Below are 24,412 nucleotides of genomic sequence, written 5' to 3'. Positions count from 1 at the left end.
AATTTTAGAAGGGCTGTAATTTGGACTTGTACTCTTAATCATTTTTTTTAAAAGAGAAAAAATTTCAAGATAATTAGTAAAAATATTGAAATAATTTCCAAGTCTGGTTCTGCATCAGAATCAGCTGTTGTGTTTTTTTAAAAAAAGGTTTATTCTAACATCCCAGACTTTAATGACTCAAAATCTCTGCATATAGGACTCTACAATAATCTGTATTTCGTAAAAGCTCCCCGAGTGATTCAGATAAATAATCAGGTCCGGGAACCAGATGCAACACCATTTTATGAACAGAGTTTACTGCAAAACAGAGAAGACTAGAAATAGGTTAGCAATTTAGAAATTAACCGTAATGAGCTACACATCTCAGGAAAAATTTTCTATTAGTGGCCCACCTCTTCACACCCACTGTGACATATAAATAAAATCCACAAAGTCCCATTTCAAATGTTTTCATTCTAGTCATTTCAATCAATCATTGCCCCTCTGAATCACCAGCATGGTCTTATAGATCAGTTGATCCCCCAAGGCTAACAGTGACCTAGTCTTATTTACAAAGTTAAGACTATTCTACAAAGGACTTTTCTCTTGAGATTTGCTTATCTTTACACCTGCACTTATGTGGCAGAGCTCCAACCTGTTGGTCTTAAAAGCAAAATCTCTTTTCTACTCAGCTTTTGCTGAAAGGGGGTTAGTTAGGCGAGCTGCTAAGAAAGCAGGTTCGAAGTATTAATTGATTATATTATTATAATTTTTTAAAAACACCTACTGCACTTAGGCACATCCCCAAGGTGATCATCACAAACTGCCCACTTTCATAAAGCTTGAAACATGTACAGATTAGTAAAAAAATCTCTGAAAATGCTTAATCCTACCTGAGAACGTAAGTATCACACGCACTGGGAAATGGTGGGCCTTTGTCCCTAGTTTAAGGTACCTTCCAGGGCTGAGAACTTTCAGTATTCAAAGGGCCAACCCGCTAAGTGTGTGACCTTGTTCCAAGGACCTGCAGGGAGAAGCCTTCCTTACCATGTGACAGTCTGACCCTGGCTGGCAACCCTATCAGGATGATTAAATTTTAAATGATACCTTCCTTAATGAAAGAGATAGAGACCCGAGGCTGTGAGGGCAGGCAAATGCTTCCTAGGGGCCAAGTCCGCTCGGGTTTGGAGTGTTTATTTTGCTGGCTTTGGGTATTCCAGTCTTTGATAACCCTTAAGACACTTCAGCTCCCTTCTACCTGAAACAATTCCAATTTTGCTTCCACCACTTAAAAAGTGACTCATCACATTTTGAATAAGTAAACAGCAACTGCCTGGGTCTAATAAGAAGAAATGCACAATATGTCGTTTCTCTGATCAAGAGCTATTTTTATCAGTTGGATCCACGGCAGAGTCAAAGGCTGAGTGGTGACTGAATAATGTGTAACTTCTCTGAAGCTACAGTCCTTGGGAAGGAGATTGTTAGCAAACTTCCTGTTACTTCAACCTCGTCTCCTTCCACAAAAGGATTTGAGAGAAATAACCGAGTAAACGCATGTCAAAACTATAGGATGGGATGTTTTCAACAATTTTAAAAGGAAATACAAGTATTGACAACACTCCCTTTAAATCAGGGCTGTTTAAAGTGTGTTCTGGGCACCGGCAGCCACTGGTGTCTGCTGGGAGCTGGTGAGAAATGCAGAATCACAGGCCTCATCCCAGACCCGGTGAATCTGAATCTGCATTTTAACTGGATTCCCAGGTGATCCCTAAGCACCAGATTAAACACAGTCCAGAATCAGCTTGACCTGGGTCGGCTACTCTGCATCCTAAGATCATCTATGAAAAGAATCTCCCTCCCCCCCAACCCCAATTTTTTTTTTTTTTAATATTTATTTACTTGGCTGTGCCGGGTCTTAGTTGCGGCACATGGGATCTTCGTTGCAGCATGTGGGATCTTTAGTTGCGGCGTGCGGGGGTCTTTAGTTGCAGCATGCGAACTCTTAGTTGTGGCATGCAGCATCTGGTTCCCCGACCAGGGATTGAACCCGGGCCCTCTGCACTGGGAGCATGGAGTCTTGGCCACTGGACTGCCAGGGAAGTCCCCCAAATGTCTTTAAACCAACTTTTAAGTCTTGTAGAAACAGCACCATGAAGAAATTTTCTTTAAAAGCCCAGGTCTGAGAGTCCCAACCCTGAGAGTCTGATTAAGTTTGTCTGTGGTAGGGCCTAGGTAAGAGAATTTTCTTTTTTAACACCTCCAAGAAATTCCGATGTGCATCCACGTGAGAAGCACAGGCACCACGTATTTTTTCTCCACACGGCCGCTTGGCAACGCAAAGTTGTTACCAATCCATTTACACAGCGCGGAGAGACTCAGTTCACAGTGGTTTCTCAAGCAGGCGTGAGAATCACCCAGTGCGCTTGCTCAGATAAAGACTGCTGGGTCCTATCGCCAGAGTTTCTGAGTCGACGGGCCTGAATCAGTAAGTGGGGCGTCAATTTGCATTTCTAGCAAGTTCCCAGGTGATAGAGAGGCTACAGGTCAGGGGCCCACACTCTGGGAACCACAGATGATGATATTTACCACAGACAGCTATCTGAAAAAGAGCACTGAAGCCTTTGTGTGGCTGGTTGGTTTTTAAGAGTGAGTAGAAGAGGAACATTTTGGATCTGAGTGTCTTTCCCACAGCCAGTAGGTTAAACTCCTGACTCAATTTGGGAAAAGAACATGAAGATTTAACTCAGCACAGTCCTAGTGTCCAAGAGTTCAGCATCTAGTAGTTGCTTAATAAATTCCCTGATGACTGATGATGATCCCAAATAAATCTACCTATTAGAACTAAAATACTGTAGCCACCTGGCTTCTGTCATAATGATTTTTACAAATGACATTCAGGTCAAATAAATACTTCACTCACCAAGCCCCACAGAGCACTGGGAGAGGTAGCAGTGATTGTAGCTGCTCTGGGCGTATTGTACATTAAGGCCAGTTCGCCAAAACTCCCACGATTGTCATAGTTGCCAACACACCTTCCAACACCATCACATTTCACGTAGATATCAAATGTTCCTCTGTTGCACATGTGAAAAAGAAGACGTAAAAGTAATTCAAGTAAAATCTCATCACGATGAAACATGAGCCCTGGGAAATACAACCTCATTCTTTTTTTTAAAAAAAATCATTTATTGCTTAGTCTTATTGCTGGGACATCATAACACATTCACCCAGTTAAAATTTAAATGTCTAGAAGGGTGAATAGTGCCCTGGCCCAGCCATTCAGTTTCCTCCATTCAGATCTGCCACTGCCCCCAGCTTCTTCTACATCCTGGAAGAGGTCTTTACATCGGGGAGAAGCAGGAAGGAGCTGGCTGGGTGCACTGGGAGCCTTCCGCAGGCACAGTAAGGCAACAGGGGTCCTCCCTGAGATGTAGGACACACCCAAGGGTGGCAGCTGAGGATGGGCTCTTAGTTTCCTTTCCCCTCTAATGACAACAAGGAATAAAAGGGCATCAATATGTGAAAAAGACACCACCAGTTCCGGACAAGCAGGAAGAAGAGAGCATCCACGGGACGAGGGTAAGGCCCATCCATGTGTCTGTTGTCTCATCGTCTGGGGCAAATGAGACTAAACAACAAATATTTAAGGTATTGAAATAAATGATAAAAATATAACTAAGACTGCAACCAAATGCAATATGCCAAGACAACCACCTGAAGGAATGTGTGTGAGTCTGCTGACTGCAGTGACCTCTGAGTATAAGAATTGGGGAGGATTCTAGGGACATTCACTGTGTAATTAAAGAGTTTTCGTTTCTAAAATGAATATGTATTACTTTTGAGAGCAGAAGAATATAGCTCTAACAACCTGGTCAGACACTGCTGTACAGTACTTACAGGGTCCTTTATAATCTACAGGAGGGGCCGGCAAGCTGAGGCCCAAGACTGGCTGCCTGCTTCTGTAAATCAAGTTTTATTGGAAAGACAAACACACCGGCGGTTTCTGCATTCTCTGTAGCTGACTTGTGCTATGACAGCAGAGTTGAGTAGCTGCAACATAGACCTCATGGCCCAGAAAGCCTGCAAAATTTACGCTCTGGCTCTTTATACCATCTGGCCCTTCATGTTAGACTGACCCCACAATCTAAAAGTGGTAGAAATTCAGGCTAAATATCTGATCCTGTCTTTTTATAGTCTTTCTGTGCTTATCTTTTAATTGGGTTTCTTCTTCTAGGCAAGTACAACAGTCACTGCGCTGCATATTATCCAGACCCTATATTTCTGGAAACTGCATTCTTGTTGTGGAGAACTGGTTTTCCACGTACTGTATCTTATCAGAGAACACGGTTTCAAGGCTTGCTGAAACACCTGGGAGGGCAGACAGGAGAAATTCTTTGGCTTTATTTTGTTGGCTAAACTCTAGCAAAGACAAAACAGGGAGTGCTTTTAAGGTTAAGAAAGGATTATGAATAGTAAAGATACCACAAAAGCAAACACATAAGATATTAGAGACAAAAGATATTCATGAATAAGAATAACTGGTTTTTAATATAATTCACCGCTAGAATGGCTATTTCAGGGATACCCTCCAGAATTTGTTTCATGAATAGTTATTTTTTCAAGTACAGATTAATTTTTCTATTTATACTCTTTACACGTTTGCACGAAAACTGTTTTCTATGTTTTCTACTTTGAATAGGATAAAATACACAACAAACGTGTTGACGAGAAGTACAGTGAGCTACTAGTCCAGTTGAAATCTTATCAGTCTAAAAATCTGCTAAAATACCGTGTGCTGCATTTTCATATAGATTTCTCCCCTGAGAACATGAAGCCCTGGGCAGGGCAGAGCCACGAAAAGAGCACACACAGTGGCCAAGAGACCCAGATGCTGGGTCTGCTCCACACTCATCATCTGGGTGACCTTCGCTGACTCACATCACTTCTGTGGGCCTGAAAATTGTCATCTGTCGAAAGGGTGACGAGGATCTAACTGAAAAGGGAAGGTGCTATATACAAACGTAAGGCGTTTTTATAGTCAAAATACCTACTAAAAGAAAATTATTCCTGTACTACCTTTGGGGTTCGCATAGACCCCTACAATTCAATACGATTAAACAGCTGAGAGAATTTCTGAGGTGTTTCGTTGATGAAAGCTGTTAATGGTACAAGAATCATGACTTTAATTTATATGTGGGACAATTCTAAAATCATAGAGTCTAGCCCCAGCCCTGGCTAGTGCAGCTCTCCCGGGTCACCACGGACTTAGGGGTGAGGGACTGAGGGACTCAGAGAGCATGTGCTACTGATGCTTGAAAGGTACCACCCACAGAGCCCAGATCAGGGAACAAGTGCTAAGCAGACGGGGGGGGGGGGGGGGATTTTCTGCGGAGCCTCTGAGTAGAACACAACTTGGCCCAGAGAAGCAAATGTAATCCGACAAATCAGGCTGGGAGATGATTTGTGTTCCATGCAAACAGGGCAGGCGTTGGTGGTGGTGGTGGGGTGCTTGGGGAATCCAAACGTCTCATCAACACCTCATCACCATGTTACAGAAGTGCAGAAATGAAGACTCAGTCCAGGCTGCGCACCTTTTACATCTTAGGATTGTTACCTAAGTATTGCTAAAAGCACACTGTTCTTTTTTTTTATGTTATTTTAATTTTTTATAGCTGATTTTAATTTTATTTTTTGATACAGCAGGTTCTTATTAGTTTATACACATCAGAGTGTACATGTCAATCCCAATCTCCCAATTCATCCCCCGCAGCCACCCCGCTTTCCCCGCCTGTTGTCCATACGTTTGTTCTCTACATCTGAAAAGCACACTGCTCTTCGATGAAGTCAAGCACAACTTAAACTTTCTGAAATTAGATTTTCAATATAAATGCAGGCCTTCTCACTTAAATAACTTCTCTACAGAGTTTTTAACAGACAAATATGATAATGCATGAACAATTTCTGGAAAGACACGCAAATTACTCACTCTGCTGATTAGATGCTGCTAAAGCAGTAGGAAGAGAGACTAACCTTTCACCTTAGGCCCCTCTGAAATACCTGAATCTTTTAAACCATTAGCATGTTTTACTTCATTAAGTAATAACACAAGAAACTTTTTAGAAAACATAATAACAGATTGAGTTATATGGAGTCAATATCCCAGATGTTGTATTATGCTGCTATTCTCACAGTAACAGCCACCTCTAACTCTGTAACAGGCATCACTACCTCTCCATCAGAAGTTAACAAATGAGGAGGCTCCCCGTAAATGACAGATTTCTAGATTAACCAAAAGTCACCAGTCTTCCATGCACTATGTCTCTTTCCATGATGTAGCACGGTTTCACTGCATGGGTTCACTGTAGGTGTGTAGGGCCAGTTACACAGGAATAAGGGTAAGGAGGGAAGAGCAATTGTCGTACATTAATCTGTCAGGCGTTATAATAGCCACTGAGATTTCCACAAAAGGTTCATTACCTTTCAGCAGTGAAGTTACACAAAACTTACCTATCAATTACATAAAAGTTGTCGCCATCATCACCTTGATCAATTACATGTTCCCCTTCTTTGACCAATTTTTCAAACATGGCATCTAATACTTGAGACATCTGCTCCTATTTTTCAAAAAAGAAAAGACAATCTTGGTTTATCTAGAACATGTTTAGCTTTATATTTAAAGAACCATAATTAGCTTATACTTCTGTGAACAAGCTCAAAGAAATGGAAATATCATCACTGCCATTAAGTCTTGTCAAAAAAAAAATACACAGAGGGCTTCCCTGGTGGCGCAGTGGTTGAGAGTCTGCCTGCCGATGCAGGGGACGCGGGTTCGTGCCCCGGTCCGGAGGATCCCACATGCCGCAGAGCGGCTGGGCCCGTGGGCCGTGGCCACGGAGCCTGCGCGTCCGGAGCCTGTGCTCCGCAACGGGAGAGGCCCCAACCATGAGAGGCCCGCGTACGGCAAAAAAAAAAAAAAAAAAAAAAAAAACACAGAATAGTCCTCCTCACCACATACAAACCAGATGATTATATATTTACTCTCATATTCAGTACCTGAATAAAAGTAATTATAATTAGTCTATTTCAGAATATTTGCAACTATCACTACTTTAATATGAAAAATTAACCACCAAGCCATCATATACCTTGTGAAATATAACCTTAGCAACTAAAATGATCAAGTTAATAAAGAACTACTGCAAATGTCTTTTAAAGATACCTAAACTTTTAAAAAACTTCCCTATTTTAGTCATCACTAAAATTTATATAGAGATTACCTAAATATTTAGTGAATTTAAATCCTGACTCCAATCCTTCTTGGTGTAGCACTAAAAACAAAATAGAAACCAAACCAACAAAAGCAAAACCGAAAAAGATTGTAGCCAATATTCCACCACTATCTTTTGTCACCAAGGTTCTCTTCAAGAAGCAACCATATACCACCCTAGGACAGATTTATTAAAACTGAAGCCAGAAACATCAAACCTATCAGTCAACAACTATTTAAAAATTTTTATTCTGCTAAAGTGTGCTTGTCAAGGCTTAAGGATAAACCTTACCTAGTGAGAATAAACTAGGAGGCAAAAGAAATCTTTCCTCAGAACAAATACAGGAACAATTCAAAAACGTCTGAATAGTTAAAAACAAATGGATATGGAGAAACAGTATGGTGCACAGTAACAGGAAAGTCAGAAGTCATAAGAAGGCTTCAAGTAACTCCCAGGCCAAAATCAATTAGTATTATAAACAAATTAAGGAGCTGAAGACAGATTAGAGGGTGAAAAAGATGCAAGTAGAAAACACAGGTTGAAGAAACAAAATATTCTGGATCAGAGCATGAACAGACCATGTGTGATTCTCTTCTTTTTGAGACGCCATTAACATTTCACAGAGACTATCAAGGTACGACTCCACAACCATGAGAATGGGAAGGGGAAACTGGAGGGGAGATTTCTAGAGCAAAGGGAAGTTAAATGGGGGCAGAGAGAGCATGCAGCCCAGAGAAGGGCAGGTGGGCCTGCAGTGCGGAGGGACTGACCACCTATCAGAGCTCCAGAGGCTCCAGACTGGGAAACACCCGGTCCGGTCAGAACGGGACTGAGACACAGCTGAAACAGGTAGACCGATTCAAAATCCTCCACGATCCGTTGATACCTTCCTTCCAAATGCCTCAACCCTGAACACAGAACACCTGGCAACCAAATATTAACCCCAATTCTTCCCAGACAAAAAATCAGAGTCAGGTTCTTGGGAGAAACTAAATAAATAAGAGAGAACTAGAACAGCTACTGTGAAGATTGGTGCCCTGGAACAAGGACCTTCACTTGCTGGGATGAGGGGTTCCCCCATGTTAACAGCTGGCCCCCTGTCACTCAACCAGCAGGACACTGGTGGACAGCCCTGGCATGCTTACTCAGGGCTCCACATCAGCTTTCCGTGGCCCCTCTGGGAGCCTACAAGACTAAGATAAACAGCAGTGTGACACCAAATGAGCTAGAAAATTCAACAACAGTGATGAGCTTTCAGCAAGTTCTACTTTGTATACCCAGAGATATTCACACAATGTTATATCCATGAGATGAAAAACAGGCTATTTAGAAAAAGAGCCAATCAGAGAAAAATGGGTAAGTTGAAAACTGAAAACATGATTACCACATTTTTTTCTGCCTTTTAAATATTTGATTTTTGAGAGCAGTTTTAGGTTCACAGCAAAATGGAGCGAAAAGCATAAAGAGTTCCATAAACCCCCTGCCTCCACCCAGCCTCTCCCCTACTGTCAACATCCCCACCAGCAGGTACATTTATTACAAGTGATGAACCTACACCGCCATCATTATCACACAAAGTCCACAGCTGACATCTGGGTTCACCCTTGGTGCGGTGCTGTACACCTGGTGCGTTTTGACAAATGTGTGACATGTACCCCCCATTACAGAATTTTCTCGTAAAAGAACTAAGAAGGTAAATTAAAATAAAAACTTCAAAGAAAGGCGACAGATGAAAAGACAGAAGCTCCAGACAAAGTGATATTAGAGATAACAAAGGGGAGAAAATCATCAAAGAAATACGCAATGAATTTTCCAGAACCACAGGATGTAAGTTTTCAGACTGAAAGGGCTCACTCAAGGGCCCGGCACAATCAAGGACCAGAACCTCCACACACACACAACAGTGTGGTTTTAGAACATCAAAGATACAGATCTGACCTGCAAAGCTTCCAGAAAAGGGGGAAGGGGCTCTTAAAAACATAAAAAGATGTTCAACTTCTTTCAAAATAAAGAGGAATGCAAATCAAAATTGAAAGGAGATACCCTTTTTCACCTGCCAGATTCAGAAACATAAAAATGTTAGACTAACACACTGGTGGAGATGGTGTGGGAAGGAGGGTTCCTCCGGCAGACGGCTGATGGGAACGGGTCTCAGAGGGCGCACTGTCAACAGTCGGTATCATTTCAAACACGCTACCCGTCACCTCACTATTCCTTGTCTAGGAAGTTATTCTATAACACATTTGTGAAATGACATGTGCATGGGCATTTTTCACTGCAAAATGTGCATTGTAATAGCAAAGAATTGAAAACTCAAGTTTATCTACAGGTCTCTGGATAAATAAGTTTGATACATCCATGCACTGGAAAGCTATGCAGCTATTAAAAAAAAAAAGTATGGATTTTGAGACCCCTATCTTTTACTGGAGTTGCTGACAAGCACGAGAACACTCAAAGAAGGGCAATCAGGAAATCTGAAACCCTGATGTAGGAGGAACTTCAGCGAACACATGCTATCTGCAGCCACAATGATGTCGTCGGTGATTCCAGAGGCCAGGACTGGGACTGCTGGGTGGAAGTTTCTGGAGATTTTGGAACAATGTTAAGACCTGTCTAAGAAGGACAGCTCTCTAGCAGTGACAGGGCAAAGAGATGAGCTCCCTGTTCCTGTCAAGACAGGCTCACCACCTTCCACATGCTGTCAAAAGGGCTCAGTGGTTTTCAAACTGTTTTCTGGAAGCCAGGGATTTTGAGGAGATGCTTCAGTGATCGATTCTGTAAACAGCTGATTTTTTTAAACCATTTTTTAGGATTGAAGTACAGTTAATTTACAATGTTGTGTTAGTTTCAGGTGTACAGCAAACTGATACACTTATACACATACATTTCAGATTTTTTTCCCCTTATAGGTAATTACAAGATATTGAATATAGTTCCCTGTGCTATATAGTAGGTCCTTGTTGATTATCTATTTTATATATAGTAGTGTGTATATGTTAATCCCAAACTCATCCTTAAAGTGTGTTCTAACCACTAAATATTAAAACTAAAGTAAATCAACATGTTCGGATGGATTACATATACATTTTTTATGAAGTAAAATTTCATGTCACATTAAAATTAACCATTTTAAAGTGGACTAGTGGCCACAAAGTTGTGCAACCACCACCTGTACCTACTTTCAAAACGTTGCCGCAAAAGGAAACCGTGCGCCCGTTAAGCAGTCATTCCCCATTCTCCCCCCCACTAGGCCCTGGCAGCCACCAATGTGTTTTCTGTCTCTGTGCATTTACCTATTCTGGATATTTCATATAATGGAATCACACAATACATGATCTTTTGTGTCTGGCTTACTTCACTCATTATAATGTTTTCAAGGTTCACCTATGTTATAGCATATATCATACTTCATTCCTTTTTACGGATGAATAATATTCCACTATATATATATACGAACACACACCACAACTTACTTACCCATTCACCTGTCGATGGACACTTGGGTTCTTTCCACCTTTTGGCTATTGTGAATAGTGAGACTATGAACATTCATATACAAGTATTTATTGGCACACCTGTTTCAATTCTTTTGGACCTACACCTGGGAGTGAAATTGCTGAGTCATATGGTAATTCTATGTTTAACTTTTTGAGAAACGGCCAGGCTGTTTTCCACAGTGCTTGGGCCATTTTACTTTACCACCAGCGATGTACCAGGTTCCGATTTCTCCACATCCTTGCCAACACCTGTTATTTTCCTTTTTAAAAAAACGATACCCATCCTAGTGGGGGTGAAGTGGTATTTCACTGTGGTTCTGACTTGTATTTCCCTAGTGACTAACCAGGCTGAGAATCTTTTCATGTGCTTATTGGTTATCTGTATATCTTCTCTAGAGAAATGTCTATTATTCAAGAACTCTGCACATTTTAAAGTTGGGTTGTCTGTCCTTTTGTGGTTGAGTTCTAAGTGTTCTTTCTATATTCTGAATACGAGGCCCTTCTATAAAGCTCTTCTAAGAGTTTTATAGTTTTACAGCTTACATTTAGGTCTTTGATCCATTTTGAGTTAATTCTTGTACTTGGTGTGAAGTAGGAGTCCAACCTTGTTCTTTTGTGTGTGGATACCCAGTTGACCCAGCACCATTTATTGAAAAGACTATTCTTTCCCCAGTGAATGATCTTGGCATTTTTGTTGAAATCAAATGGCCATAGATGTATGGGTTTGTTTCTCGACTCTCAACGCTATTCCATTGTTCTGTATGTCTATCCCTATGCCAGTAACACACTGGTTTTTTTTTTTTTTTTTTTGCGGTGCGTGGCCCTCTCACTGCTGTGGCCTCTCCCGTGGTAGAGCACAGGCTCCGGACGCGCAGGCTCAGTGGCCATGGCTCACGGGCCCAGCCGCTCCGCGGCACGTGGTATCTTCCCGGACTGGGGCTTTAACCCGTGTCCCCTGCATCGGCAGGCGGACTCTTAACCACTGCGCCACCAGGGAAGTCCAACACACTGCTTTGATTACTGCAGCTTTGAGGTATAAGTTTTGATATTGGCAAGTGTGAGTCCTTCAACTTTGTTCTTCTTTTTCAATATTATTTGGGATGCCTCTTCTTGTATATACAATATTAATACATTAGACAACAGCAAAACGCAATGTGTTTTCATGGTTTAGCTTTATAATACATAAATGCTACCAATTTAAACTTTTATAAAAATAAATACTGATAAAAATAATTTTAAGAAAGAATATGAAAACGCTATAAATACAGAATACCTGTTAGAAAAAAAAAAAAGAACTGGGTAAGAACTCTACGTGTAGAGTTTGCTGCCACCGAAATTTTAAAAAGAATATACTTGTATATACATAGAGTAACCCTAGAAAAATATGCACGATAGTGCTAAAAGAACTTGGCTCCTGAGAAACTGGATTGCTGGGAGACAGGGATGGAAGGGAGATCTCCTTTCACTGACTACTCTTTTGTTCCTTTTGAATTTTTGTAAATTCTATATGCATACTGATTTAAAATTTTTAATTAATTGAAAAACCAAACTCTCCATTTAAACAGAGAATATAACATTACATCTTCATGTGGGTAAGAAAAACTTTGGGAAGAAAGATGGTGATGGGTTTGCAGGACGTGGCTTTCATCCCCTCCCTGGATTCCCTTGTAAGCTCTGGCACCTATGTGTGAAACAGCAGCCAGGGCTGAAGACGAAGCCAACGGGGGGCAGTAAGACAGTGCCTTCTCGATGTGCTGCTAATTGGGAGTTCATCAACCCAGGCGACATACGGTCACCTATTAAAATTATGAAGTTTGATTAAATGGTTTACTAACATTTTATTTTGCTTATTATTTATATTTCAACTCGTTTAGAGCAGATGGAGGGGGACGATCGGCTTTATTGATTAGCTAGGTCTAGCCCTGAATGTCAAGTGGAGAAAAAGATGAAATATGGCGCTATAGTAAATTTTTTTTTGTTATCTTGGAATTAGCTGCCTTTTAAAACGTTATCACGCTTAAGAATTTGTACATGGATAAATGAAAAAGTAATCCCTGATAAAATACAGAACATCTATTTCTTTTAGAACTTCTCTATGTGACAGGTGTCTCTTCTAGTCAATCAAAATGTAATTTCCCCATAATTATGCACAGAGTGAAAAGAACGTAGGAAATATTCAATATGCAGAGGCTTATCTCAGTGACTGACAGCTACTGTAGGAAATCCACATCTTATTCGCCTACAGAATGTAAATTAGAGACTGAGCTCGGTAAAAGGGCTTTGACTCCCTTAAAAAATAACAATTTACTCTCCATTAATCAAAGAGCCTATCATATAGCATAAGAAGATTATTTCAGTTTGCCTAAAATTAGAAATATTTCAGAAGAAAAATGGCCTGCTGAGTCGAGCATTAAAATATTCATGAAAAGAATATCTTCAAAGAGGTTAATAATTATAAATGCTGTGCTCAGTGTATGAATATACAGAACTCTAAGGAAAACTGTTCTGAGGTCTAGGAGGTGCTAGATTTTCAAGCTAAACAACGCCTTGAGGAAAGTCAAGTGAGATAGTGGATGCAAAGCCAAGACTGTTCTTCTTGCCGGTTAGTAATTACGGCTTCCCCTTCCTCCTTCCAAGTTTTTCCATTTCAGGAAACGGTACCACCTCCGCTGCCAGACACTGGGGGTCATCCGAGACTATTTCTGTCAGGTCTCGATTCATTCAGTCAGCAGGTACCAACTTCTGCTCGTCCTGAGTATTTTATGAAACCATCCCTTCCCCCCTTCTCCTTAGTTGGGCGCGTTTCTTCTCCCTGGACCGCAGCACGGCTCTTTCCTGGATCCATTTCCTGGCACGGAGGGCAGTGCGGTCTCCTCACTGAGCTCCTTTCCTTTGTTCCTGACCTATCCGTCTCTCGCCTTTAACTCCACGCCCTACCCTGCCGCCACAGTGACCCCAGACACACCTGACTGTTACTTTCTCTGCTTAAAATGCTACTGTCTATAGTATGTGTCCACTGCCACGGTGCTCCTTCCTGACACGGCGCGCACGTCTGAGCCCCGCCACTGGATGTCTTTCACTTTAGACTCCAGCGTTAACGCGCTCTGTGCTTTTCGTTCAACTTGCGATTTCCAACTCATTTTCTGAGGCTCGTCTCAGGTGGCCTCTCCAGCTTCCTGGATCCTCACGTGGGGCTGAGAGACCCTCATCCTCTCATAGCGCCCTGACCGTATTACAGCATTTATCATGTTTTACCAAATTGCTTTGTATGTGTATTTGAATCCCTCACTAAATGATAAGTTCCAAGAGCACAAGAACCATGTCTAAGTATTTTTGTGGCATCCTACGCCTTCATACAGGCCTTGGAACACAGTGGTTGGTCAAGGAATTGACCTGAAAGGAGCTGCTATATGATAGGCAGATTATATAAGTGGAATATATAATTCAATTTAAATGCATTTGGGTTATGACAAAAAATGTATACAATAAAAAACTAGAAAGCTGCTTAAAATATGAACTTAACTTAAAATCTTCAATCTGCTATGTTTGGGGAAAAATTTCTTATTCCAGGTGGTTATTTGCTGAGAAGAGTTAATTGTTACTTATTTATATTTTGTGTCATTCTTAGAAGGATTTAAGATAGTAGGGAAATAAATCAAGATGGTATGAGCTCAAATTCAAAAAAGGTCTCTTGTAAACAACTATGTAAATATATTTACTTCCTCCCTATAAAACATTCAATAATGGTAACTTATGAACTTTGTAATTCCATCAACGGGCTTTTTCTTTTTTGTCCCTATGAACTGTGACCTTTAAAATATATATATTGAAGACCTTCATCAGAGCAGCAAAATCTAAAAAAAGGCTTAAAAAACACCTATGTTTATAAAAATAACCATTTTAGTTAAAGATGCTCCCTGCCAGAATATACCAGGAAAAGGTTTTTTTTTTATTATTTTAAATGCAACCAAAATTTTCACAATGCTTTAAAAGAGTTAAAGTTGAAATGGAAGAAAAATCAATTTAATTTAGAGGATGGAATAGAATAGGCAGCATGCCAGGAAATTATAACTGGCAGTGATTTCACTCATGCCTGTTCATCACTCAGTGTTTGACTCCACAGTATCACTGTTCGGTCACTGCTGAAGCATTAAAATACTGGTTGAATTGAATAGGGAAGCATGCAAACAAAATAACATATGATAGTACCAAAATACTGACCTCGAACATTTTCACATTGGGCTCTGGTCCTTCCTACTCAAAGTATGGTTGTGGGCTGACAGCGTTGCCATCACCTGGGACCTTGTGAGAAATGCAGACTCTCAGGCTCCACTACTGATCTACTCAACCAGAATCTGCATTTTTAACAAGATCCTCTGATGATATATAGGCATATTAAAGCTTGAGAAGCCCTGTTTTTGGTGACCCTGAAATTCTCCCATGCAAAGCTCTGGCCTGAAAATACAGAACCTTCTTGGCTGAAGCCTACCCCTAAGGATAAAACTAAGGATTGATTTCACAGCTGTCTTCCGTGTGTATCTGAAGCAAAAGAATTAAATACTTAGTTTAGTTCCAATAGCAAAATTATCACCTTATACACACACATAAAGTTGTATCTTTCCACTAATAATTATTTGGTCTCATTCTGGTGGGAGATCATTAGAGATCATAGTTTCATGCCCTTTATTTCACAGAAATAAATCTGAGATTTATTTGGAAGCCCATCAAAATTTCACAAGTTCCTTTTAGTCACTTATTCTACTATTTAATACTACCAGGAAGATTTTCCATTCATAAATGAAATTCCTAAATTTTCTCTCTTAATCCCATTTCTTATTCTTCCATTATGAGAGAGAACCACCAGCAACCCTTTCTTTAGAGCTCCTAGTTTTGCAGACTTGGTGATAACTCTAGAGGACGTGGATCAAAGTGGACAAAACTTGTGTTATGTGGCCCTAAAACAAAATCTCCAAAGTCACACAATATAATATGTGATCCTGGAGGACATAACATTAGCATAAATGGTATTAGAAACAAAAGAGCTTTTAAAAATAATTTCAGGGTATAATATAACCCAGCATAGAAGACACTGTATAAAGTAGTACTTTCCTCTTCAAAAAAATGGCCTTTTTAAAAAGACCTCATCTTAAAAGAGTGGGTCTTGATTAATGCGTTCTTCTCTAGGGCATCAATCCGAAAACTATTAAGATGTTGAGTTTGACCGAAGAAAGAATCGAGGTAATTTACCAAAGTTGACTCAGGTTTCACATGGGGAACATGGCAGCAGGGGCTCTTTCCCAAATGACCACATAGCAGTGAATAAGCATAATCCATGATGAAGGAAGCAGAGCATTTAGGTCAGGGTGAAGGGCAAAGTCTGAACAGTACGGTCACTCTAGAAATACACCCCAAACTAAAGACTAGAGATTTCAAAATCTTTACAAAGAAAAAAAAATCCCTCTACCTTTAAAGCCAAGTAAAACTTTACTTTAAAAATATGTATAATATGAAAGTCATACATTAAAATAATGACTATTACTGACTGGTGAAAGAGGCATTCCCCCATGGGCCCTGCACATCCCTACGTGTTCCTGTTGAGTGGGCAAAGAATGCAAAGTCTTAACCTCTCTTCACCTGGGCCACTTCTCAGGGCTGTGTTTGCAGCAAGTAACCTTGAGGGATGAGAGAAGCCTTCCGCCGAGAAACAGGCGCTCACTCCTTGCTATGACAGCAGTGACCTCCCCAGCTCCTAGAACACAACCCACTTCCTGTGTAGACATCTGCAGTGGGGCCTTTACATCGCCCTGGGTGATGTTAGCTTGTAAAGAGGGTGAAATCCAAGATCCTGCACGGTTCTCCACACGGACACTGAAAAAAAAACCGTTGCTACTATTGAGATTTTATCTTACCGGATCCAGGTTCTTAAACAGCAGGATGTCTTTGCAAGCTTCTTGCAATCGATTTCTTTGATCGTCAGTTTTGGGATGTATAATCTAAAAGGACACCAAATTAACAATTAGTCTACTCACCTTGCTCTTAAGGGATAAAATTTCCTAGCAGGATATTAGAAAGAAGAACGGTTAGTGCTGAGGTTCACTTTAGGTGACTAGACATTAACTACCAGCCTGCTAAACAGGGGAGAGTAATACAGTTCGTCTCAGGGAGGTGGTGTACATTCATCAATACAGTACTTGAAAGTTTTTCAAAGGAGTGTTTCCCCCAGGTTAGCAAGTTCATTCTGTGAGGGTCTGCATTGGCTAATCACTAAAGACACCAAGGCTCCAGCCAGCGGGAACATACAAAAGGACAACATGTTGTAACAGCTATGTTGAAAATCTACACACTGCCTTTATTCTGCTTAATACTCTTTAATACTGTTTCATACTCTTTACCATTGAACTTAATACTCTTTCAGGATGTAGCTCTTTCCTTCAAGACTTGATAAAGTCTCTAGAAGTGAGTAAATTCTTACCTGTATATTGCCTTAGATGTTAAATACATTTTTATGCACAATGTATATAAAATAACCACGCCCACGGAGATTGCTTTTCCACAGGGAGCAAGCAATCACGCGCTGTCACACCAAGGAGACTACGGATCTGAGGGAGAATGAATCCAACAGTCCTGGTGCGCTCATCTGAGAACGAGTTCAAAGAAAAGCAGTGTACTATTTGCTCGGAAACTTTCATTCCTGAGGGTGAAGGCCAACAGAACGCCTTCTGTAAGTGCGGCCGGCCAACTCTCTTGAGTCCCTTCCGACCAGCAGAAGGCTCACGGACTTGGCCCCGAAGGCCCATTCTTCTGCGAACGCGGGTACTGTGTAACTGTAAGATGAGTCTGCGAGGCAAGAGATGGTCCTAAAAGCAGAAGACATCGAGTTGGTCTCCTGGAGACCCATACACCACCTTTTCCTATCCTAACGTTGACACACAGAGTGACTGGAAGAGATGCTGAAGAGCAGGAGCCCCACCATCACAGCAACCAGGATCAGGCGGCGGTGAGCTCTGTGCCCGTGAATGCATCAAAAAGCGCGACGGGAAAGTAAAATCGGCATTTCAAACCCATCTCACATGGCTAAAAATCAGAGGCCCAAGAACAACTGAGGAAATGTACAGTATATGTGTACTATTTATGTGTGTACTGCTTATATACTATACACACACAAAAAGCAGTATACACAGTATACTGCTACATACTATTAGCCAGTGAGAGAGGACGTTGCTGCCGTTTTTCCTCTAAGGGTAAGGGATATGCAGACTTTTGTTTCCTATCCAATCAATATTCACCTCAACCTAGATTCTACGACGGCACGTGGGCCCAGAAAAAGCAGATCCTCCTGCCTAAGAACTCACTGCTATACAAAAAACTTTAAAAATTTGGATACGAACTAAATCATGCCAACCAAAATTCACACGTGCCTACTTCAAATAAGGAAGGCTAACACAATAAAACAAAAAGTTAGTTCTCACTTCACAAAAGCCATCTGGAACTCCGAACTGAAGCAATCATAAACGTTTGCCTGCTGAGCAGCTCTATCCTCAGAGAGAAAAGGTTGGGGATGGCGTGTCGCTGATGCTGAAATGACTTCCTAGGCCCAAGAGGGAGCCACCTCTGCCCGGGGTGCCACGTCAGCAAACCAAAGCTTAGATAACTCTCGTGTCCCTATAAATGCCCCGCTTTGCCAGAAACACAGTATATCCAGTCAGCCAATCCCCCAAAGCCAAGCCAAATCTGGGCTCTACGCTTACTTCCTTGTTCCTTACTCTTTATCCTATAAAAGCTTCCTACCCTCCACCCCATTTTGCAGCTCTCTGGACCCTTGGGAATGGAGACTGCCCACTTCGTGCAGTGTTAAATAATGTTTGTATCACTTAAACTGTCTTTTTAAATCATTTTTAACACCAGCTTGTACCTGCTTTACCCTTGTCATCAATTTGTCTTTCTCCCCTGACCCATTCACTTTGTATTAACACCTCACACAAAACCCCACCTTCTGCTTTGTGACCACCTAGAGGGGTGGGATAGGGAGAGTGGGAGGGAGACGCAAGAGGGAGGGGATGTGGGGATATATGTATACGTATAGCTGATTCACTTTGTTATACAGCAGAAATTAACACACCATTGTAAAGCAATTATACTCCAATAAAGATGTAAAAAATATATACATATATATAATGGAAAAGAATCTGAAAAAATTATATATATAATTGAATCACTTTGCTGTACACCTGAAACATTGTAAATCAACTATATGTCAATAAAAATTTTTTTAAAACCCACCTTTTTCCTCTTCTTTCTCTCTCCAGCTACTTCTCTTCTTATGAATTCATATGTCCAAATCTTGTTTCTCCATCCTGCCACCCCTACTATTGTCTACTGCTCTCCTCTTTGTTTCCCTTTTTCCTTTCTTCCGTCTACCTGCCATCACTCCTCAGTGCCCAGAGTCCGTTTTATCTATCATAGCCTCCACCCCCGGCCATGAAAATCCTGCTCTGCGTCCTGGAAAGCAAACAGTCAGAAATTGGGTGAATCTTTGAAGCTCTCGCTCCCCTGCCCTGTACCAACTGCTCAGAAGATGCTCTCCTACTTCTACAGACTCATTTCCTTCTGTTGGGTTTGGTGTGATCCGACATACAAGATCTGCATCTGGATAACTAAGGCCTCGGCAATGTGCCCGAATGTGATTTTTATTATACTGGAGGCCACTTTGTTTTTTATTAAAATTTATTTCTGATTTCAGGATAAAAATCTTATTGGTTAAACAAATACTGATGGAGCACTTACTATGTGCCGAGCACTGTTTTAAGGGCTTTAAAAATTTAAAAAGGGCTTTATTACTAGCTTTATCCTAGTAAGAGACCCCATGAAGCAGGTGAATGCTAAGTGAAATGAGTCAGACAGAGAAAGACAAATACCGTGTGATCTCTCAGGAGAAAAAAAGTAAGAAAATTAACTGGCCCAGGTAACTTCTTCCATGTCACACAGTTCAGAAGCTGTAGAGCTGGGATTCAGTGCAGCTGTAGGCTGGCCACAGAGTTCATTCTAGAAACCAGGGTCAGCAGACCATAGCCTGAAGGCCAAATTTCTTTCTGCATGACCCCTATGCTAAGAATGATTTTACATTTTTTAATGATTGGGGGAAAAAATCAAAAGAATGTTTCCTGACACATGAAAATTATATGAAATTCAAATGTCCAGAAATAAAGATTTCATGGGTCACAGCCACAGCCGTTCATTTATGTGTTGTCTATGTCTGTTTTCCTGCTATAACAGCAGAGCTGAATAGTTGTGACAGAAACAGCACGGCCCCCAGAGCCTAAAGTATTTATTCTCTGAAAATAGTAAAATTCCCCCCGAAAAAAGCTTTACAGGAAAAGTCTTTCAACTCCTGCCATAACCTCTGTTGCCTTTCAATTAAAAAAAAATTAGAAAAACAATAAGTAACACTGACTTACATGTTTTCTTTAAAGGAAACACCGTGCATCTATTTTGTTAAGCAAGGCAAGTCTGTACAAGATATTTTCATATCTGTCCAATCTATTCTCCACACAGAGGTGAAAGTAATCTTTTAAAACTTTAAACCGAATTCTCCAGATTAAAACCTCAATGGAGTCCATCACATTCACAGAGAATTAATCCCCACTCCTTCTCCACCCTCACCTCAGCCACTCAGCGTCGGCCACAGCTGCCTTTATTCAGAGCCTCCGACTCCTCCCACTCTGATGGGCTTGGGTCAACCCAAAGTGCACTCCCGGGCTTTTGGCAAGACACTCTCCACGTACATCCTCTGGTCTCACTTCAAGGAGCCCTTCTCCAACTATTCCATTTCATTAGGGACGCTGTTGATCTGGGGGGTTTGGTTTGGTTTTAATTCCTACATCCTGTTACACTGTCTTTTTAGCACTTCATATTTTGTGACTGTTAATCTACTAGCTTGTGGTCGGCTTCTGCTATTAAGACTCTAAGCTCCAAGACGGCAAGAACTCCATCGTGCTCACCACTGTATACCCAGCACCCGGCCAGATATGCAGAAGGCACTCCCAAGACACTTCAGGGAATAACAGAAGAAAGAAATGCTCCACTCTTAAATTTACCAGCTCTTCTCTGCCAGTTTCTACATGCTAGATGTATAGAACCCTTATATTTTCATTTGTTAAAGGTATTCCAACCAAAATCTAATTTGTTGTTTTCCAAAATCAGTCTTAATCAGTTTGAATTTTCTTTGAATACACATCAAAGAATAAGTATCTATTTATACTACTCTGAGATTTTGGGATTTGATAATATAAATAGGGTCTCTAAAATAAGACAAAATGTCCAAATGAAATGTTAGTTTATCAAAATACACTTCATGTTTTCCTTACAGACATTTTCCAGTATCAGTTTAGAGCCAATTAAATTTTGAAATCTGTAATAATCATTTCCAAGGGCTATGGTACAAGTGCCTTATAGTATCTAAGACAAAAAATATTAAAATATTTTAATATTTATTAAAATGTTTAATATTTTATTTTAGTATGTAAAAAAAAATTACAGTTTTTAGTAGAGAAGAGTCAACCTAATGGAGAACCCAAGACACTTCATTATAATGATTAATATATCATTAATAAATTAATTTAAAAAATTAGTAACATTGAAGGGTGTTACAGGGACAACTCAGGGTGAATGCCCAACCCACAAAGATGCCTCCTTCTCTAGGAACTGCCCTCATTTATTTTTTTAAACATTTTTAAAAAATTTAAGCATTAAAAAAAAATTTAAGTATGGTTAATTTACAATGTTATGTTAGTTTCGGGTATACAGCAAAGCGATTCAGTTATATATACATATATTTTTTCAGATTCTTTTCCATTATAGGTTATTACAGGATATTGAATATAGTTCCCTGTGCTATACAGTAGGTTCTTGTTGGTAATCTATTTTATATATAGATAGTACTGTGTATATGTTAATCCCAAACTCCTAATTTATCTCCACCCCACCCCGTTCTTCCCATTTGGTAACCCTAAGTTTGTTTCTATGTCTGTGAGTCTATTTCTGTTTTGTAAATAAGTTCATTTACATCATTTTAGATTCCACATGTAAGTGATATCATATGATACTTGTCTCTCTCTGTCTGACTTAATTCACTTAATAGAATAATCTCTAGGTCCATCCATGTTGCTGCAAATGTCATTATTTCATTCTTTTTTATGGCTGAGTAATATTCCCTTGTATATATGTACCACACCTTCTTTATCCATTCCTTTGTCAGTGGACATTTAGGTGGCTTCCATGTCTTGGCTGTCGTAAATAGTGCTGCTATGAACATAAGGGTGCATGTGTCTTTTTGAATTAAGAGTTTTCTCTGGGTATATGCCCAAGAGTAGGCTTGCAGGATGCCCTCATTTATAAGTGGGGTCCCCCAGCCAAAGTCAAGTCTGTGAGAAACTCTCCACGGGGAAGCTGGGATTTTGAACTGAGAGAGACACAATAAGAGTGACGGGCAGCTGAGTCCCTTTCAATGTCGATACTCTTAGGTGCTGCACAAATGCTGTGGAAGGACCCCAGAGGGGGCTGGCTCCTGCCTGCTAGCCACAGCCTAGGGTTTTCTTTAACACTTCCAGGAATTCTACAAGATTTCCAAGCATATGTCCAATAATTCCCCAATGTTTTCTTTTGTATTTAATCTCAATGTGATTGTTTTATTCCCACAGCCAAATGAATTTTAACTGGTATAGCCTCCCCAACAAGACTGTTAGAAATTAGTTGGAGTGATCCAGCCAAACACCTTATCAATCACGTGGACCAAATGGTAGCTAACAGTTTTCGAGTCTATGAGATACTGTATATTGTTTTCAAACTGTATTTTTAAATGTTCTTTCCAATTTAGATTTTTACTAAGCTAAACAAGCTCATCAAACATCTCAATTATCAAGTTTTATCATATACATTTATACACAAAGAACATTGTCTTCGAAGTCACCCACTAGTGTTTCTGCGAGATACATAAATAAAGTGTAGGAGAGGGGAGGGTTTTTCAGACTACATGGAGGGGTAACAGAACATTACACATTAGAGACGATACCGTGATCCTAAGGCAACATAATTTTCAGACTGGAATTTATGGACCTGATCAAAATATGTAAGTTATATACTGAGAAATGAACACTGCAAGTCTGGTGCTGCGAATCCCCATGGGGACAGGAGTGAAATGGGATTTTTCTCCAAAATCTTCTGTGTCACTTAAAGCTCCTGATCTTTCTACCACTGGATTTTATTTATATTTCAGGGAGCTTAATGATGTAATGACTTAGGGATCCAGTATCTGCTTTTCTATATTAAAACTCAATCTTACTTTAGTATTTTTCAGAGCTACAGAAACAGATTTTTGTTTTTATTTAAGGCCAAATAGAAGAAAACAAACTTTTGCAAAGTATGTACTCAAAAAAAAAAAAAAAGTACATGATTACTTTCCATTTCCAGGCTCAGTAATCTCCTATTGAGTTTACTTTCTACTAAATAAATAATAGGAGAATGGAGCTAAAGGACACAGCTTAAAAACTGTTTCAAACCAAACTGGACAAAGTCTTGCGAAAACTTCAAGACCTCCAAGAAATCAGCTTCTGAGCAAACTATCAGACTCACAGATTTTAAAACACAGTAACTGCTGTACTGACATTTTAGATGTAATTTTACTGTGATTTTTTGTTGTTGTTTCAGAGTAAGCTTCTGTTGTGATAAAACAGTAGGAGCAGAAGGCTTTTCCCAGCGTTTTTCTTTCCTAGAAATACTTACTTGTCTAAGAAAAATAACATTATCACTTTGGGAAAGATAGCTAAAAACATTTTTCATCACAGACTATATTTTTGCAAGAGAAATAAAACCACAACTTCAGTGAGTTTTTATGTTCATCTTTCCTCTTATCCAAAGAGAGAGATGCTTTGGATTGAAGTAATTATACAGAACATGAAGAAGAAGTAAACTATCAGGAGATAAGGCTAGGAAAAGAAACAGTCAAGATAATTCCATTATGCCCCCTGTTAACCTATATGCCTGTTAACATCTTTTCTATTATTATTTTCTTTATCCAATACGGGAGTATAATTTAAAATTAACGCATTCAGTAAATTACATACCCTGGACTCAGCATCGTCTTCTTCTTCATCAGGATTATAAGCTTCTGCACATACTATAAAAATAAAAATGGACATTTTAAAGATTCCTTCACCAAGCAACATGCTACAATAAATATATCTTGAAAAATTAGTGAACAAAAAGAGGGCTCTGGTGTAAAAAACCATTAATTCACCTCATCCAGGGCAAGCAGTCTACCCCCCAAAGCCAGTTTGCTACTGCAATTTATAAGGAATTTACTAAAATATAAAGCTGCACTTTAAGACACTGATAACTGCTTCCTTTCTCTTATTCAGAGAAACATAGCTAACCTCTTTCATCTTCATTTCCAAGCTACAGAAATGCATAAGATCAAAAAATTACCTGAAAGAACACACACAAAGTCTAAGTCTGCTTTGAAATGATCAATTTAATCAAGCAGTTATGAGTAACTTTCATAAATTATCATAACTCAATCTTCCAGGAACAAATGCTATTAATATTTTGCATATTCCTTTCCAGTCTTTATTCTGAGCTGAGTTCATACCGCATCCACAATTTTAAAACCTGCTG

The 24,412-nt window shown here is 40.0% G+C and overlaps 1 protein-coding gene across 2 annotated transcripts in view; it reads right to left on the bottom strand.

The window, feature by feature from the left end:
- The window catches only part of PRKAR2B (protein kinase cAMP-dependent type II regulatory subunit beta), a 110,158-nt gene that overhangs the window by 16,220 nt on the left and 69,526 nt on the right, over window positions 1-24,412 (bottom strand). For both annotated transcript variants that reach the window (XM_027123900.1, XM_027123899.1), the window contains exons 3-6: window positions 23,863-23,915; window positions 16,654-16,737; window positions 6,487-6,593; window positions 2,900-3,053 (exon numbers count right to left, since the gene is read on the bottom strand). In XM_027123900.1, the coding sequence (XP_026979701.1) occupies window positions 2,900-3,053; window positions 6,487-6,593; window positions 16,654-16,737; window positions 23,863-23,915 (398 nt within the window). The remainder of the gene's footprint in view (window positions 1-2,899; window positions 3,054-6,486; window positions 6,594-16,653; window positions 16,738-23,862; window positions 23,916-24,412) is intronic.

The sequence above is a fragment of the Aethalodelphis obliquidens genome, unplaced genomic scaffold (assembly GCF_003676395.1).
Source record: "Aethalodelphis obliquidens isolate GAN/ISIS:26980383/991018 unplaced genomic scaffold, ASM367639v1 scaffold27, whole genome shotgun sequence".
In the NCBI taxonomy this organism is placed as follows: domain Eukaryota; kingdom Metazoa; phylum Chordata; class Mammalia; order Artiodactyla; family Delphinidae; genus Aethalodelphis; species Aethalodelphis obliquidens.
This window is presented reverse-complemented; position numbering and strand designations above follow the sequence as displayed.